This window comes from Condylura cristata, unplaced genomic scaffold (genome assembly GCF_000260355.1).
Source record: "Condylura cristata isolate star-nosed mole 26May11 unplaced genomic scaffold, ConCri1.0 scaffold00003, whole genome shotgun sequence".
Classification (NCBI taxonomy): Eukaryota; Metazoa; Chordata; class Mammalia; order Eulipotyphla; family Talpidae; genus Condylura; species Condylura cristata.
The window spans coordinates 34,651,904-34,671,725 of NW_004567104.1; the positions used below are offsets into that span (position 1 = coordinate 34,651,904).

Genomic DNA, 19,822 nt, shown 5'->3' on the forward strand with positions numbered 1-19,822 from the left:
AAAAAAAAAATGTGAAAAATGATGTAAAAATAAACTTTTTAATAAAAAAAAAATGAAAAAAAAAATTTGCTATCTGAGATTGATTTTGGTTTGTGTTCTGAAGTAGGAATCAATAGGGCAGGTGAGTAGTCAACAACATATAAAAAGTATGACTCTATGAAATAGCTCTCCTGAGCAAGACATTTTAAATATCAGCAGTTTAAATCACTATTGCCTCCATGTGTGTCATTTCCAGGAACTCAGCAGCACACATGGTCATTTGGGAATGGGTAAGAGAATTACCAACTCACCCCAAGTAAGAGTAGCCAGGGTCAAGAGCTCAGGGATTGAGTCCTGACATATTACATATTCTGGAGAATATGGATCTGTTTGAGCTTCAGCATCCCGATAATCAGTCTGCGTGCCCACTGATGTCTTCATAAGGATGGGTGGGTACTGAGCAGGAGAAGGAGGAAAAGTATATGATTCTGCGCTGAAAGAAAAATTATTTTAAAAATTAAGACCTGATGCGGCAGACCGACTGCTCCTGATCGACCTACTGTTCTCCTCAGCAGTATACTTCTTTGATTAGCCTGTCCTGCTCCCCACTGTCTCTGGTGAATTCTCTCACCCCCTACACCTCTGGCCTGTACCCCAGTTCTTATATGCATAAATAAATAAATCTGTAAAAATTAAGACTTTGCATAATGACTATAATACTATATAATCAAAGGGAAATAAATCCTTGTGCTTCACTAAATCCACTTAACCTTTAAAAACACAGGCACATAGTTATTTGGGAGGCAGGATTATACCCAATAATCTTGAACAAATTACCTTATTCTTACCTCTGCCAAGAAACTGAAGGAGTATTAAAAACCTAGGTCTGTACCTCGTGGTACAGCAGGTTAAGACACAGCACTAAGAAGCTAAAGCCACTTCAGCATGAGTTCAGTCCCCGCCCAGAGGTGATCCACATGGCGTGGCAGACCTCTCCTGACCAGCCCGCTGCTCCCCTCAGCAGTGTGCTTCATCGATCTGCCTGTTCTGCTCCCCACTCTGTCTCTGGTGCATCCTCTAACTGCCCCTGCACCTCTGTCCTGTACCCCAGCTCTATATGCATAAATAAATAAATCTTTAAAAAAAAAAAAAAAACTAGGTGTGTTCACTAAAGTGCCTATCTTTCTGTGTATAACTGGGCAGGCCTGGAGCACAGATCCATAAAAGGGGTACCCTAAGATATCATGCAATTGCTTCTGAACCTGTTCAGGATAGCTACGTTCCCTAGTTTCTTTCTTCCCTATTTTTGTAACACACTCAATTTTAGTTATTTCCCTCCAGAAAAACAGAAAAAGGAAAAAAGAAGAGATGTTTTCTGATTTTTTAAAAGCAATCCTTTTTCTGAATAGATGAGTCAACAATTAATCCTAAGATCATTTGACTAATTGTGTAGAAGTTTCCTTGTGCCTTGCACATTAAAATATTTAATGTAGAAGTGAAACTATAAAGAACTAACAGAAACATAGATAAATATTTATATCATATTTGAGTGAAAGCTAGACCATAAAAAGGAGTGCATTCCCTAAATATACATATAAAGATATGTATATGTCTATTCAAAGGAAAAGTTTTAAGCAAAAAAAACCCTCAATATGTCTAATGCTTTTAATTATTTTCTAATTCTAATGCTAGTTTTTAAATGCCGCTCATGAACCACTAGAAGACCTTCTAACAGTTTGTGGTCCACATTTTAAAAAATTGAGAGAATTATCTTCTGCAGACAAATATGGTAGCACACAATAAATAAACTGGTAAAAGTTTTAAAATAACGGTTACTTACTTGGTTTCTGAAAAAACAACACTGAATGGTATCTGTTCATAAAATGGAAGGAGAGGCCTAGAGGAGAAAGGAAAACAACGTGTGAGACTTTTGAATTGTCTGAGCTTTCTTCACTTCTAGCATTTTCCCTTACGTGAGCCTGACTATCCAAATTATGAGTAATCCTCAAAATCTGGCATACACAACAATCATTGGGAGTTGAGAGATTCTTCTTTAAATACAAATTTCCAGGTCTAGCCGGGGAAAATTCATCTGGTATAAGGTAGAGCCAACGAGCTGCATTTTTAAATGAACATTCCGATTTTCTTTACAAATGTTCAAAAAGCCACATCCTGCAAAGCAGTACCCTATACTTGAGCTTCAGCTGGTCATCAGCACCCAGCTACTTCTCAATTCCCTGAGACATTCTAAAATTCCTAATGACATAAGTTTAAAAGCCTCTGCCCAAAACACCTAGGAATTGGGTACACTAAGAATTTAACATTACTCCAAAAGTCAGCATCATAAAACTTCAGTAAGGATGTTGCTCATAATATGGATTACAAATTTACTTCCTCAAGAAAGTTCATGCAGATATGTCGCAAGACTATTTTTCTAATTTAAATAATACTTACATGCAAATATTTGTCTTTTAATTTTATCTGATTATATTATTATTATATGAGTATTCACCAAAATGAAACAAAGTGAATCCTTTTAACATGTTGATTCTGGCAGCATTACTCAAAGAGAGCAAATAGCACCTACTCATCCACTTTTAAAATTTCCCCACGCCTGTCATGGAATCTCTGCTGTATCTCACTTTGTCTGATGACTTTATTTTGTCCTCAACTATCCATTCTTATTTGCAACTAATACCTCTGACGTCAGGAGGACTTAGCTGAAACCCTGGCTCTGTCACTGGCGAACTATGTGACCTTGAGCAATTGACTGCTCATCTCCTTGTCTCAGCTTTTTTACTGGTTAAAAAATGAAGGTAATATATCCTATCTTACTTTTCTATTATGAAAATTGATAATACATATGTAAAACACTTAAAATGGTGACTGGCATATTTCTTGCACTTAAAAATGACAGCGACTATCATTCTAAAGAGGCTCTCCAATAATATTAGGGTTCATATTCATTAGTGATTACTTTGTACCTTTCAAAATATTTATAGCGATTCTTTCCAGTAACCTGAGGATCTTCATACACTTCAGGCATCTGAAAATAGCGGTCAATTCTAAAATAAAGCAGAAAAATATCATTTTAGTCTTAAGCATTATTTCCAAATAGTATTTATATTTAATATTTCTACATCTATAAATAGGAGACATAATTGGTGTCTTAGAATAAGAGAAAAATCTTCTCTAACATGCATCTGATCTACATCTCAGATTATATAGCAAGACGCAAGGGTTAAGATTTATAAAACCTCACATACAAAAATGTTCACTTTTAACTAACAGCATTAGAACAACATAGGCAACTTTTTACATCCAAGATGAATGGTAGCACTCTTTTCTAATATACAGATAAAGCATGTAAATAATTAAAATATCAAAGTGTTCAAAAGATTTGTTTCTGAAGTTCAAATCTCAAAAAAAAAAAATAGACATACTAACAGAAGGGTACACTTGCAAATTCTAAGATGGATCAATGAACAAATTCAGTCAATCTCTTCCTTTGGTAGCAATGTTCAAGAACATCTACTAACCAAGAAAGAATATCTAATCAATAAATCTGTAACCACTGCTCTTGAATCAGGTGTGAGTTACTCAAAGAGGTTATAGAGAGATAATCTGGGGTCAACTGACCTAAGTAGAAGATCACAACTGTACCTTTTAAAATAAATACAAAATTTTGAAAAAGAAAAAACATTCACTAGAAACATAAGATTTTTTAGTAGCTGAAAATATGTAATACATACGCAGCAAGTTGCTGAAGAGCTTCTCTATGTTTCTCCTCAGGTCTCTTCCATTCCCGACTGATAAATGGTGGCACAGGGTCTGTCTTGCTCAAATACAGAGAATATCTCGGATAATGGATCAGGTTACTGAACATGGTTCGGAACCTGGGAACTCTCCTCTAATGTTAGGAAAAGGAGGCAGGGAGGAAGAACATACTTATACTCTCAGACTTTCTAAAGCACTTATAAAAGTTTACATTGTAAGATTAAAAAAAAAGTTACAAAACAGCATATATTGAATAGAAAGAAGGGTTGTGGTATGTGCATAGATATCTCTAGAAGGATACCCAAGAAAATGATAGCATTGGCTAATTATGTGAAAGAAGCTAAGGAAGAGACCTTATTTAATAATATATATGCTTTTGTATTACCTGAATTCTTTTACCACAGGCATTTGTTACATTTCCCACTGAACTAACTTAGGTTCTACTGAGTCCTTTATTCATTATTAAAATTAATCTACATAGTGGGTTACAAATATCCAGATAATTGTAAAATAGTTTCAGCAGAATATAAAATTTAGTAGGGATGTAGTGATTAGTCAGTCCGATCAGTAAGTTAACAAAGTAGATGGCTAGGGTTCAAGGGATGAGGTAAAGTTTCCATTAGACTCACCAGTGGATGTATTAGACTTACCAGTTTGTTTCGAATCAGGGTGACTTGCATATTTGCCTTTTTGTGGTCTTTCTCACTTGACACAGTAAACAATGGATCTGTAAAATGAATAAGGTATATAAGAAACAGAATATATCTACTATAATAATAATAATAATAATCATGGCAAAGCAATATAATTTCTTAATTGAATAACACATTAGAAAATGTAGCTATGGCTATTCTCTGCAGTACTCATAGCACTGTTTCTCTACCACCCAGTAGAATCTGTTAGTGCATTTTCTTTCCTGTGTATTCCATAGTCAGCTTGTAGAGTTGGAATGGAAAAGGAGACCTAACACATTCTTCTGTCTCCTCTGAGCAAACCTTCTGGTTCTCGATAGCTCAAGAAATACTCCTAGAGGAAACACCATGCTATATGCACATATGCACTAAGTGCATATATACATTTTCAAGTGAAAGAATGAATAAATTTGGGCATAACATCCCATATTCAGTATACAGGGAAGATACAAACCCTTAACAGCACCCAGGATTGGTAGCTATGGTACAAAATGTCATTCTCTAATAAGAGATCAACAAGATCAGCTATTTTCAGGATTCACCTTTAGGTTTATAAGATTGTTGATGCTGGGGCTAAGTTATTTCTCCAAAGTTCAAGAGATTGTTCTGCTATTTTAAGTATGTCCTTGGTAGGTATAGCCATAAAGTGACAAAGAATATTCAAGACTGATTATAGCATCTCTTAAAAATCATCTAATTTAGGGCTCTCCCTGGTGGTGCAACCAGTTAAAGCATCACACTTTGAAGCTCTCTGAAGCCACCTCAGCACTTTGATCCCTGGCCATGGAGCTGACCCCACATGGCACAGCAGACCTCTCCTGACCCTCCCGCTGCTCCCCTCGGCAGTGTATTTCAGTAGATTTGCCTGTTCTGTGCCAGACTCTGTCTCTGGCAAATCCTCTCACCCACCACACCTCTGGCCTGTACCCCAGTTCTCCAAGCATAAATAAATCTTTAACATTAAATTCACAAGCAACCTTCAGGAACAGACCTAATCTCTTTTATCTCTCTTTTTTTTTGTACATATTATCTTAAATATACAAATAATTGCTGACATTAATAAACAAACACATTTTACTTTGTACTAATTTACTTATTCTGTGCAACAATTCCATACTTGGTCCATTTTTTTCAGATGAGAAAAGACAATGTTCAAAGGGCTTAGATAAAGTATGCAGATGACTGAAGCTATTCAGTAATAGAGCTGGGGATTAAACTCCGGCTTTCTGATTCCAAACTTTAACTCTTCACCTGTACGCATTGCAACTCTGGGATATTTCATTTAATCAAATGTTTAGAATTTCCCCCCTTCACCATTCTTTTATCCTCTTATACCCTTTCCTCCTCATTCCTCTTAACTGCAGAGCTTCACTATATTTACTGATGCTCACTGGTTTTTGTTAAATTGTTAGCTATATAGCTGTCCAGTATTTGTTTTCATCATCTGACTTACTTTACTACACATATTTCTCTCGAAGGCTCTCCATTTTGTTGAAAGTGACTGCATTTCATCCTTTTATGGCTATATAATAGTCCATGGTGTGGATGTAGCACATCTTCTTATTCCAATCATCCATCAATGGATATTTAGGCTGCTTCCATAACTAGCTATTGTACATAATGCTGCTATAAACATTGTGGAAGATATGAGGTTTTATGTTAATGGTTGTACATTCTTTAGATAGATATCTAGAAGTGGAATTGCTGCCTTATATGGTATTTCTATTTTTTAAGATAAATCTATATTGTCCTCCATAATGGTTGAACTAGTTTACATCCATCAACAGTGTGGTAGGGTTTCTGTTTCAACATATCCTCTCCAAGCTTGTTGGAGGTTTTTTTAATATGTGCCAGCAGAAGGCACCTTAGTTCTGATCTTCCCTGTCCTGGTTTCAGTCTGTCCTACCTATATTATGCTTCCTGTTCATGAAAAGCTATGAGACAGCTTGTTTTACTTCAACAATCCAAACTTTCATTTGACCTGAGTGGGTTTTTGTTCCTTGCAAGGGGCATTAGCCATCCCCCTGCAAGAAAAGAGTGAGAGAAAGAGAGATACTTACAGTTATAAAAAATCAAGTTCAACAAATTATTTGCCTGTATTTACTGAAGATAATATCACCATTTCCAAATTACCTTTGAAACAAACATGGTGATAGGAGTTTACTAGATTTATTTTACAAGATAAAACTAAGAGTGGCAATAGAAAACCAGTAGCCACAATAGGTTAGAATATATTTAGGCCTTATACCAGAAGGTAGGTAACTCATAGATTTCCATCCAAAGGAGAAGATGGGAATTCTAGAGGGGACATTATGTGGTTGAAAGCAATGCAAGGTTCAAAGTGAAGAGCCTAGGACTACTGAGGACAAAATTGGAAAAAAAAAAAAAAGATTGATTATAATTAAGTTGAATAAATGTTTATGAAGCACTAGCATCTGTACCAATATTGGAATAGGTGCTGAGATGAATATTTTCTATATATAGAAAAATATATAGAACAAAAAAAAATAGAACATAAATGGACAATCAAGGCTTTAAAATAAACTGGGTCTTTACTGACACTAAAGAATCCAGTGGACTTAGTTTTTAATTTGACGTTTTTATGTACATGAGTAAGTTAAAATTAAAAAATACACTAAAACAAAAGATGGGATAAATGGTACTTCTTTATCTTGAATGGCACATTTGGACTTGCTCAGAGAATAGGAGCAGGAAGGTCATCCTGGCTGGGCATTTTACACAGTTTGAACGTGGGGATATTGAGCGACTATCCCAAGTCTGCATCATTGCATATGATCCTGGATACCAAAAGATGTGAAATAGGTTTCAGGAATGAGCAGGATAAAGGGGTATTGACGAGTAAGGTAGTCCCACGCAGGTGGCTCTCAGAGACCTACCAGTAGGTAGCAGGTGGCTCACCTGAGACTTTGAGAGGTGTGCACTGCCACCTACACCACGCGCTGCTGCCCACCCTTTTCTCCGAACAAAGGACAACCACAAGCAAATAACAGAAGGCTTTTCTTTTGTTGGCCAAGCCCTGGGTGAGGTCCATATACTTGAAAGTCACCTGGGCCAGCGGTAGATAACTTAGGAAGGAACCCTGGGGACTCCCTTACCGTACAGAAAATCATAAGGTCGACTGGAAGAGATGTTGCCCGAGGGGGCCGGCTTCTTCGTGCTCGGAGTTTGAGGCAACTGTGGCAGGTCCTGGGTCTCGATGGTCACTACTTGGTTCATGGTGTCAGCTCTTCTTCCTTAGGCTAAGTAGAAAAACAACTGCTGCGGCCAAGCAGCAGCGGTGCACGGTAGCTATGGTAACAAACGCTAGGGGCGGGACTTAAGGAGAGCGGCAAGGAGCAGGGAGAAGGGGCGGGGCTATTGGCGGAAGGGCGGGGGTTTATGGACCGGAGGTAGGGGGAGCCTTGGAATTGATGGGGAGGAGCAGAGAGTGGGACGAGAATGAGCAAGAAAAGGAAGCAGAAAGGGAAGAGGAGTGAAGAGAAGTGAAAGGAAAGGCAAACGCAAGGCGTGTGTGAGAAAAGGAAGTAGCAGGGCGGGCTAGGGACAGCCTCGCCGCTCACTACACTCCTGAGACAGCTTCCTGCTGCCCGCTCAGGGTCAACATTGGGAGAAAGCTGCTGTACAAATTCAGTTGCGATTATAGGAGGCCCCCACAGACTAAGAAATCTCTAGGCAATCGCAGAACATTCCAGAATTGTTGAGGTTTTCAAGTCAGAGAGCCTTTCCCGCAGGGCTTGTTCAACATGCTGGGGAGTCCAAGCTCCTGAACATGGTGCTTTGGCACAGTGTGAGGTCTGCTGATGCTGACATCAGCATTAGGGTGGTCATGGTAGTCTAGCTCCTGATCTACCGAGCCCTGGGCATTAATTTAACTGAAGATGATGTGGTATAGGCACCAACACTACTTCTAAAAACTGTGGAAAACGTAAAATAGGCAATAATGATTCCATATGAATATTTTGCCAATCTAGTTTCATCCCCAACCCCTTTAAAAAATACTTTAAAACACATCCCAGAATATTATTTTACAGTCAATAACCTGCATTTCAAAGTGAAATGGATATTTGGATATTTAAAAGTCGATCATTAGCAAATGTAGCAAAAACAATTTCCTCTTTTTATCTAAGATTACATATTCAGCTTTTCCTGGTTAAATCCAGGCTGTCATTTAATAGTTGATTTGGTCCAATTAAAAGGTAGAAAAAAGGTTCAGTATTTTATCCTAGAACAGTAGTTTTAATACTTTCTATAATCTATTACGTGGGGATTCTTTTACACAGATTATAAAAGAAAGATTGGATAAATGCAGGCTTCTTTCACTTTCAATTATCAAATTTCAGAGAAATTAGCTGTTGCTTTAGCAACCTTCCATTGTAACCTCTAAGTTTGTGGTGTTTAGTATCACTGAATTTTTATCATTATGAATTTTAATATCACTATGTATTTTTAAACATCTGATATTAATCCATTTTTTATTATTTTTCTTTATGATGTTCAAGCTATGGTATCAGGTTAGCGGTATTAGGAGAGAATTGGTTCCTTTGTCTGTCTGATGTGATCCACTTTATGGCTAAGCTGACTTATTTTTTTTTTAACTCCTTGAATTTCTTGGGGCTTTTGCAAACCAGTCACATATATTCTTATCTCCAAGTCCATTCCTTTGCCTAAACTGCTTTTCCATTTATAACCCCAACTAATCTAGTTATCCTTCAAAATTTAAAAGCTAAATTTGCCACCTTTATGTAGATTCCCAAAATATCCCAAGTAGAGCACAATTACGTTCTTTCTTCCTATGCTATTGTAGCATCAACAGCATTGACCATCTATGTCAGTGATTACACCTCTCCTTCTAAAACTGAGTTCATTAAAGGGACAGGCCTTCACAAGGCCATTTTTTTATCTTAAGTTACTTGTACAAGTAACTTATCCCAGGAATGAAGACTACCAGGTAAGGATGGGTAGCTGAGAGAGGAGAATTATAATCTAGTTTGATGTTACTTATACAAGTAACTTAAGTTTCTGATGCAAGAAAACTTAAGAAAATGATTCCTAAATTAATAAATCCAGCATTTATTAAACAAATGTATCACTATGTAATAGGTGTGGACAATTCTGAGATAATTTGTACAGCTCACTGGATGATAGTGAAAACAGAAACAAATGAAGTACAGTGTTATAATGTAAGTCTGTGGTGATAGCTAAATATTCCACTTTGTGTTCCTTCTTCCCATCATATTTCTCACCCCACTCCCATTCTTCTTATTGTTTATTTTTAGCAGAGGTAGAAATGTAAATACTATACAAAATTATCTCTGAACCTACCAACTAAGCAAATGAAATTTAAGCCTTGTAGTTCTTCTCTCTCAGCATATGGTGTCACTCCTTCTCTACCAATCTCAGCTACCCATCCTTACCTGGTAGTCTTCATACCTGGGATTAGTTACACATAAACAATGGCCAAAACCACCTTTATCATGGAAGGAGTTTAGAAATTATTTCCTTAATTGTTACTTTACCCAGGATGTTATCCTGTCCACAGAATAACTATTTGATGCCACTGCTAGCCAGTATCACCATTCAGTATCATACATTGACCTATTAACTGTCTTATGAAAGCAAAACATTACAATCACCACTTCAAGTCTTGCTGCCCACTAATGTAGCAATTATAGCTAACTACATATTCCACTGGTTAGAATAACAAAGATCCCATGGCTTAAATGTAAAGAATTGTAGTTAAAGTTAGAATGGGAAACTAGAACTTGATACCCAAAACTATTAACCAAAGTAACTTTTGAAGTCCCTCTATAAAACAGATGACTTAATGTGCATGCTCCTACTCTTAGTTTAATCCCTAATTACAGCTCTCTGGAATTGTCATGTTTTTTTTGGGAAAAGTAGGATTGAGACTTTTCTCTGGAATAGAATGGAAACCCTAAATCTCATGTCTTATATTCTTACTTTACCTTTATTACTACTACAACTCTAAAGGCATTTAAGCTGGGTAAGAAAAATAAAGAATGATGTTAGTATTTTTGTTGAGTTTCATCAGTTCTCCATATATTTTTGTGATTAGTCCTTTATCGCTACTTTTGTGTGAGAAAATGTTTTCCCAATTAGTGATCTTTCTGTTTGTTTTTAGTAATGTTTCTTTTGCTGTACAGAAGCTCTTTAACTTGATGTAGTCCCATCTATTTATCTTTGCCTTCACTATTGTGGCGTTGGGTGCTCTGTCTTTAAAGATGTCGCTGAAGTGTATGTCGTGTAGTGTTTGACCCAAAGAATGATGTTAGTATAAAAACAAATAATTGACCTTAAAACTTGCTTATTTACAAATCAAAAAGCAGGAGAAAAAGTAGCCCACATCTTGGGGCTAGCTGTACCATTCTGAAACAAGAAGACAGTTTAGCTGGATATAAATACTTTACTTTGGAAAGGAGTAATTTTTTGCTCTGCTCTTCAAGGGAAAGAGAATATTCCATTCCTAAGAAGCAGTCGAAAGAGTGTAACAGTCACAGTGCTCAGAAAGGAAGGAGCACACTAACACTACTTCCAGACTTATATGGTGCTGAACAAATCGAGTTCCATCCCTGAAACTCAGCATTCTCAACCATAAATGTAGGTATGTTTAACTGCTATGAAGATTAAATGTGAGCTCACGAGCTCAACAGTTCCACTTGTATAAGGAAGATATAATAGATAAACATCTTGTTATCTCAACTGCTTATACATTCTCAGTGAGTGTATTTTTTAAAAAATTTGCTTTTCTACTAAGAATTATCAGTGGCAATGTAAGAGTTGTGGAAAAGTACTAGAAGGGAAATTAGTTCAAACATTTTCTTTATTGTGTTGTGTTTTGCTTAAGAGAACTCTTCCCTGGGAGTGGAGGGGAGGGTACTTCTAGATTCCTTATAACAACAAGGCAAAATAAAGCTTTATAGGAATAATTCCTCTAAGTAAAAAGGACTTAAACTGTGCCCACTATGTATTAGCTACTGAGGAACTATAATAAGCATGGTCAGCTTATTATAGCACAATAGCTCTTTAGAACAAAATGATTATTTTTACTTCAAAGTTAAGGAAATGACTTAAGCCCTTAGAATAAAACTTACTTTGTTCCAAATTACCTAAAACTGCAGTGCAAGTTTAAGACATTAAAATCTTAAATTACAGTTCTACACAATGAAGCAATGTTTTCCAAACTATCTGGAAGGGTGCCATTGGCATAACATTCCTTGTTTTACAAGTGAGGATCACTAAATTATGCTCCACTGAGGATGACACATCATTTTTGGACCCTACACAGTTACTTTAAAAAAAAAGTTTGTTCCCATTCTTTCCCGAGCTTCATAGGCAATCATTCCATTATAAAGCAAATCTTTTTTCATGCATGTATTCTTATGTGTATTTTTTACATTGTACCTTTCTTTAAATTTATATATACACATATTTGACTATGTTTATTCTTATCCTTTTCCTCCATATCTATGTTGTTTTTAAAATTTATCCTTGTTACAGTTAGAGATGATAGAAAGGGGCTCTCACACACTCCCAGCCACAGCTGCATTTCTGCATTCCACATTGGAGCTGGGGCTGTTGCAGCATAGTCTCAAGGACTGGAAAAGATCTGGGATCAGGAGGTTTGGTAAGAGCCCAAACTTATCTGACAGCTCCAGTCCATAATGGAACAGCAGTTCTGGGCTGGTTTACTTACCCTTTTCACAACCTTCTTTTTAATTGCATCTCTCCATTTTGACATTAGACGGCCTTCCTTCACCTCTGATCTCTGATTGGCTGTTATCTCCAGTTTCAATTAGTCTGGAATCAGGACGAAGGAAGGCAGCAAAAGCATGTATACATAATCAAAAGAGACCCCTTCCAAGAAGAAAAAGATCACAAAAACTCTTTAGCTTTACACCCTCTGGGCAGTTCTCCAGCTTTTCCAAGACCATCTGTTGCTTCATGCAGAGTACTTTATTTTATAGTCTCTTTTAAATAAACTTTATTGCTTTACTCCAGTACTTGGTACCTCCTATAATTCTTTTTTCCACAAGACACCAAGGGCCCTCTGGTGTCAATATCTCCAACATTACCATTTATATATGTTGTCAATTTCTTATAGTTTATAATCAGTGCTTTCTATTTCCCTTTCTATCTCCCCAATAATCATGCACAGATTGCCTTCAGTTCCCTGCCACACAAACGTGCTGTGTCAGTTATCCCCATACATGTTCCCTAATAGAGCTGCTAGGAACTTCTTTGGAATATATACTGGAACAAAATTGCCGAGTCATTGTAGTTAAACTAGCTAGATACTGCCTAACTGCCTTCCAGAGTGGGCACCCGCAAGATCCGTCTACACTCTGGGAACATCCTGTAAAATGTTCTGGAAATGACCTGCTTGAGCAGCCAAGAGAGCAAAGCCAACTTGAAGTCTGTGAAAAGTCATGCAAAATTTGCTACCTGTTGGTAAAGCCAGTCCTCACTCGCGGATCAGGATAAAAACTCCCTTTCTCAAACATTTCTGCGGGGGGGGGGGGGGGACGGCAAAAAATCCATGTTATTATATTCACGATTTTGCAAACAATATAGACACCAGTTCTTACTTACCTAACTGAATTCAAGAAATCCAAATGGGGAACGTTTTTTCAATTTAATTTCTGCTGAAATCAACCTTTGCAAAGGTAAAAATTCTAGTTACCTAAGGCTTTAAAAAGTATGGAGGATAGGGGTGGTTTGGGTGATTAACACTTGTGGACTAAGTTGTTAAATTGGTTCTGCTGTTCACTTTTAACTAGGTCAGCGAAACGCAATGGGAGACAGTTTCCCAGCGTGAAATATGGGGAACTAGCTTGTAGCTAAAGGGAACCGGCTTTCACTAGTGGTTTTTCTTTCGCTTAGACAAGTCATTTCACCTTAATGCATATTTTACACCTGTGCGGAGTAGAAGGGATGAGGGACCCCTAAACTGCCTTTCAAGTCTCATCTTTTTAGAGTTGAACGTTCTTGCCGCGTTGACTTAGAAACTCCTGGAACCCTTTCACCGCCTCTGCGCCTGCGTTAAAAAGGAGCCCTCGCATTCAAGCTTTGCTAGAGCCTCTTTTGCGCACGCGCCTTCAAAAAAACAAAAAAGCTACTTCCTCCTCCTTCTCCTTTGCACCCACCCCCCACCGCCGGTTCTTCCCTGCGAGGGGCGGGACTTCCTGCCCTTTTTCAAAGCGACTGCGGAAGTAGCTGTGGACGAATCGGCGCTGGGAGAGTTTAGGGTGTCTGTGCAAGTCGCTGATTTCGGCGCCAAACATGCCGGGTCTGGCAGCCGCAAGCCCTGCCCCGTCTGAGTCGCAGGAGAAGAAGCCGTTGAAGCCCTGCTGCGCCTGCCCGGAGACCAAGAAGGCGCGCGATGCGTGGTCAGTGCGCTGCCGGGGAGGGGCGGCCCGCCAGCCCCCGCTGCGCCTTCCTATGCCTCTGCCCCTCCTTGGGTTGATCGTGGCCCCCGTTTGCTATGCGGCGCGTTTAGGAATTATAGGGCCCCGTAGGCTTCGCGGTCGGCTAGTGACAGAGTTAGCTCAGCCAAGGGAAATGGAGGAAGGTATTGGAGTAAAGGACAGATTAACTCTGGCTCGCTTCCCCCACTAGTTCCTACAGGACGTGTCAAGCACCGTGTTAGGTTGTTAGATGTAGGGCTGCATAAAGGTACAACATGATTTAGAGGAACTTCAAAGTAACGGACACACACCAGTGTTTGTTAGGCCACATGGTAGGGCTGTGGTGTGTTTTACAGATGTAGCGATCGTTAGCAACATTCAGTAGGTAAGGTAGTTCATCTGGTTACCATGCTTTGGTAGCACTCAAAAAAAAACAAAAAAAAAAACATTTAAGTTCCGAATGTAGAGAAGTAATGATTCTAGTAAGTCGAGAGGAAGTCTTTGGGAAACACTTTCGACCTTCAAGGAAGGCAAAAATCTATAGAGTCAGAATCATAGCCAAGGGAAGTTTAAAATATTGGCGAGACCAAATAATAAATATTTTCTGTTGATTTTTTTCAATATATGAAGGTGCCAGAATATAGGGAATATTCCTTACAGTACTAAAGAGTTCCCATTCTTTTTTGATAGGTGTTTTAAAATCAGCTAGTCTACAGTGTAGTTGACAGTATTTGGAATAACTGCGTGTATATTACCATCAGTCCACAGAAGGAAGACTTTGTATGGATTCTGTTGTGGAACAAATCTTAGTAGAAGGATTTTTCAGATGTGAATGTGCACATCTCCCACCAGCTCTTTATTCTTCTCACATAAAAGTAAAGAAATCGTAAGTGGTATATCAGGGTAATACAGAAGCGTGCAGGAGTTCGTTGCTCTTTATTAATATTTAGTGTTTTGCAAATAACATTATGAAGGGAGAATTGAAAGGCTACCTTCTGTAATGAAATTGCCTCCGTAGTAACAGTCAGTGCTTATTGAACCTTCTAATAGTGTGATGTATGGTGGTCCAGAGTCAAGGTTTGAATCTACCCTCGACTTTTGTGACCTTGAGCAAATTCCTTAACATATGCTTTATATAACTGAAATGTAACTAATGAAAGTTTTTGCCTCCGGGATTATTGCAGAGGTTAATGATTTAAACCACATCAAGAGCCTAGCACAGTATTTACAGCATTCAGTACATGTCCAGCAGTCACTCACGTGCAGACTGCCCTTGAGCTATTGAAGGATGTGGAAGATTTAGATGGAAGAAATACCTGTCTACCTTTAAATTCCCTTTTCACCAGCTGCCGGCATGGCTTCTCCCCAGTTATCAGTAGTCAGGAGTCATTTTTTTCTTGTAATTGAATTTGGCTTAACTTGATTCTTTGCTAAAATCACATTTGCAGGCCCTAGAAATAAAGCTTGTCTGTGTGAATTTTGCAAATAGTAAATTCTTTGCGTATGAAGGGGGCTTACCAGGCTGCTGCTCCTGGCTGCCAGATCTTTTACTGTTTGTGTTATTGGGTGTCTTATGATTCAAGTATTTGAATGGAAATGAGGATAAATCTACAAATACAAGTATAGAAATAGATAAGAATCAAGAATGTAATTCCTATGTGTTAGCAGACAGAAAATTAACCTTTTTCCTCCTCCACTGAGTGTATATATTTTATTGTCAGTTTAGCTCATTACAAAGTGATACTATTCTTTAGATAGGAACTAGAGGCGGTATTTGATAGGCATAATTCATCAGGTTCCCTACTCCCCACCTCACCCCCCAACAAAAACCTATCTTTGGGACATGGAAATATTACAAGAGTCAAAACAACAACAAAACAGCTATTTGGTGTAATAGCATTTTTTTTTTTACTCCAGCTACATTCCACCAGGTTCGTGTTCTACCTCATTCCCATCACTCTTGAGCATGCTTACTGCTGATGTGCTTAATGCCTACATTCTTAGATAATAAGTTTATTTATTTTTGTAGCATCATCGAGAAAGGAGAAGAACACTGTGGACACCTAATTGAGGCCCACAAGGAGTGTATGAGAGCCCTGGGATTTAAGATATAAGATGGTGAGCACATTACTTTCTGATTAAGAAAGGTAATATAATACATTGGTTTATTGTCTTAGAATTATGTATTGCTTTAGTGGTCATTGATGACATCATTTTCTAAGTTAGTTCACCTGATTAATCTAGTATGCTTAAATATCACTAAAAATAACTTCAGTGTCAATGATGCTAATCTAGAGGTGTTCAGTGAATTTGGGAAAGATAATTTAGGCTTTCAAGAAAGACAGAAACCTTTAGTGTGAGGAGTGATATTGGAGTCTGGAGGAAACAGCTGCAGAAGTTTAAAATATTCAGTTTTCTGACTTTTAAAGGAACTAAAAGGAAAATGTTCTCTATTCCATATTTCTTATGTTGGCCTTTAGTAAGTGCATTTATAAGGCAGAAGTAAAACTTTGCAAAAGAAAAATGGGGTTTTTTTTGGACCATGTAGTATTCTAAGAAAGCAAAAATCTTGAACAAAATTTTTTAAGAACTTTGAATCCAAATTTTAATGCTGAAAGGGCTCCTCACAGTAAAGTGTTTACAACATACCAAAATGATTGATTTTCTTTTGTTTGGAAAGTGTTACTTCATTTAGCAACTATACTTACTCATTCAGATTTGTATTTAGAAAGTCTCCTTATTAGAGAGACTTTCCCTCAATACAGCATCTCTTGCCACCTATCTCAGCAGTACTCAAATAACTTTCTGTGATAGATATGAACATATTCTGTACCTGCACTGCAGTGTATAGTTGCCATTAGCTATATGTAGTTGCTGAGGACCTGAAATTTGTCTAGAAATAGATTGTTCAATTTTTATTTAATTTCAATAGCCAATGTAGCTAGTAGCTACCTAATACCATCCTGCATATTATGCGTTTATTACTCTAACTAGAATCTAAGTGCTGTCACTTTCCCAGGACCTTTAACAATATCTGGTGCATAGTAGTTCATCTATAGAGGAGTGTTAATGAAATGATGAAACTCAGATGGACAGGTTTGAAATGACTCCCAAGAAGGATAGTGAGATCAGAACTGGAACCTTTCTCTAGGCAAACTCCCTCCTCTGTATGCTTCTGCTTACCTATGCCCCATCCCTCCTGATGTCCACAGTACATCGCCACTGTTAATTCAGTAGCTGAGAAATAATGCCAGAGCTACATACTAGGGTGACTGTAGCCCTTTCACCTCTTTTCTACCTCTTTGGAATTTCACATGTGGCCAGTCTTCCTCAGTGACGTGTGAAAAAAGGAGGGATAAGAAGTCTGCCTAAGCTGTTAAGAAGTATTGCTGTGTAAGTGGCAAACAGTCTACACTGAAAATCCTGAACCTTAATTTTTGGTTCTTCTGATACTGGTTTAGCATATTTTTCACTGTGGATACATTTATTGAGATATTTACCCTCTGAATTTTACTTTTTTCATTTATGAAAAGAAAACCATGTATTTTGTGGTTCTCTATATGATACAGTATAGCTAGTCTGTATATACGTGATATACTTAAGTGGCTTTTAGCATAGATAGCATTAAAGAAATCCAAGGATAAATTGTTTTGGGGAAGGGAGTATGTTCTTAAAAAGTATGCCTATTGATTGGTTTTAAATATACTGAATCTCAATATTTGTTCATGGTCTCATTGTTCATAACCTAACTCTCTTCCTAACAGTTGAATAAGCTTTTTGACTAAACCTGCTTGTAAAAAGAATATAATTTTAGGATCATCAAAATTCCTTTTGGACTCTATGGAGGCCACTGAAGTGGTACAATTGTTTTTAGTGCCATATGTTTATAAACAGCAGGAGATAATCATGGGACAGTGGAACTGATTATTAGGTACTTCGCTTGCACATATAAGAAAGTGCAAGTGCTTTTGAACTTAGTAGAGCTGATATTATTTATTTATATTTTCATTTTTATTTATTTATGCTTACAGAACTGGGGTACAGGCCAGAGGTGCAGTGTCAGTGAGAGGATTCACCAGAGACAGAGTGGGGAGCAGAACAGGCAGATTGACAAAGTACACTGCTGAGGGGAGCAGCAGGACAGTCAGGAGAGGTCTGCCAGCCACACTATGTGGGTCAGCTCCCTGGCTGGGGATCGAACTCATGCTGCAGTGGCTTCAAAGAGCTTCATAATGCAGTGCTTTAACCTCATTTATTTATTGTTAAAGATTTATTTATTCATGCATACAAGAACTAGGGTGCAAGCCAAAGGTGCCAACGGTAAGAGGAGTCACCAGAGTAGAGTGGGTAACAGAATAGGTGGATCTACTGAAATACTTTGCTGAGGGGGCCTGTGGGCAAGACAGGAGAGGTCTGCTGTGCCATGTGGGTCACCTCCCTGGCCAGGGATCAAGCTCATGCTGCAGTGGCTGCTAAAAGCTTCATAGTGCTGCAGCTTTACACCTTGAGCCACCAGGGAAGCCCCAGTAGTACTAATATTTAACTGATGTGGTCTTGAGCACGTCCTTAACTTTCTGAACTTTAGTTTCCTTTTCTGTAAAGTAGACATAGTAATACATCCCCAGATTATTTAATAGAATTGCAAATATTGAATGATATATGTATACGTATAGTTTGTAAACTGAAATAGAACATAATAGCCTAGGGGAGTTAATGGATTAATTGAATGAAGCAGGAGTTGAACAATCCTGGTTACAAGAAGAACAGTTTGAATCTATGTAGTATAATTATAAGAATTCAAAATGTCATGTTTTCATTTTTAGTGTAATAATATTTTTAGAAAAAGAACAGGTTTTTAGGTCCTGTAGATCCCCAACCATGGGGAGATGGAGGAACAGTGAGGTCTTGGGCAAAAGACTTGTCCAGGTTAAGTGTTGGCAAGGACTGGAATTAAAATAAGAGTCTAGGCCTTTTATATTCTCCAAATTACTGGCACTTTATGCCTCACTCCTTGCATCTAATGTAATTTTATTGCAACATACTCATTTTTAGGATTGCCTGTATTCCTGGCTGTCAATCCTAAAATAGGAAGTGCATAGGTATGTATAATTTACTAACCAGGTCAAATCCAACACAACTGTCTATACTGTTACAAAGTAAACTTAACTAAATAGATAATCTCTTAGACATGATTATTCTGAAGATAATTTCAGAAGAAAAATATTTTGCAAACCTAGATCTTTCCAGTAATGAACATGAACGTTTCTTAATTCAGAAACCTTTGTAGATTTCAGTGGCATTACTGAATAAGCTAGATCGTAAGTGTACCTTTAATTCAGTAAGTTGGGACTTCATATAACAGTAGGCTACAATCACATTTAAAACCACCCAAACAGTATTTTCTAAAACTCACAAACCTAGGCCCTGATCTGCATGCACATGGTGACTCAAGAAACCTCTAGATAATTTTCAAGTGCACTTCGCTTTAAGAACCACTGTTTGAGACTGAAGTAGTAGGGGTAAGATTTAATAGTAGTGAAAGATTAATAGTAGCAAAAGCAGATATGCGAAAACTACTTCTAAGAAGAAATAGGCATGATGGTCTTGCTTCTAGATACTTCTTCTATGACCATTTATTTTACTGAAAAAGAAACTGAAGCCACCTAGAACTTGCTTAGAAATGCAAGAAGGAAATGACAGCCAGTATCTTTCTGCCTTTAGGAATCACTAGAAACCTGATGAACCCAGTTTGGGCGTTAAAATCATTGAATGAAATTGAAGTTCTAGTACTGAGCAGTGGCAATATTTTTTTTTTTTAAAGATTTATTTATTGGTACATACAGAATTGGAGTACAGGCCAGAGGCTCAGGGGCGGCGAGAGGCTTCACCAGAGACAGAGTGGGGAGCAGAACAGGCAGATCGACAAAG

At 37.8% G+C, this 19,822-nt stretch overlaps 2 protein-coding genes across 3 annotated transcripts in view; one reads left to right on the top strand and one right to left on the bottom strand.

The window, feature by feature from the left end:
• Positions 1-7,761, bottom strand: part of MAATS1 (MYCBP-associated, testis expressed 1) — a 33,770-nt gene extending 26,009 nt beyond the window's left edge. Inside the window, exons 1-6 of the mRNA XM_012729802.1 lie at positions 7,565-7,761; positions 4,407-4,483; positions 3,732-3,889; positions 2,964-3,044; positions 1,820-1,876; positions 291-472 (exon numbers count right to left, since the gene is read on the bottom strand). Coding sequence (XP_012585256.1) covers positions 291-472; positions 1,820-1,876; positions 2,964-3,044; positions 3,732-3,889; positions 4,407-4,483; positions 7,565-7,685 — 676 coding nt within the window. The 5' untranslated portion in view covers positions 7,686-7,761. The remainder of the gene's footprint in view (positions 1-290; positions 473-1,819; positions 1,877-2,963; positions 3,045-3,731; positions 3,890-4,406; positions 4,484-7,564) is intronic.
• Positions 7,762-13,674: 5,913 nt separating this feature from the next.
• The window catches only part of LOC101635803 (cytochrome c oxidase copper chaperone), a 7,564-nt gene continuing 1,416 nt past the window's right edge, over positions 13,675-19,822 (top strand). Inside the window, exons 1-2 of one of the 2 annotated variants that reach the window (XM_012731473.1) lie at positions 13,675-13,876; positions 15,924-16,041. In XM_012731473.1, coding sequence (XP_012586927.1) covers positions 13,770-13,876; positions 15,924-16,008 — 192 coding nt within the window. In that variant the 5' untranslated portion in view covers positions 13,675-13,769 and the 3' untranslated portion in view covers positions 16,009-16,041. The remainder of the gene's footprint in view (positions 13,877-15,923; positions 16,042-19,822) is intronic. The other variant, XM_004675189.2, reaches the window with a different exon arrangement.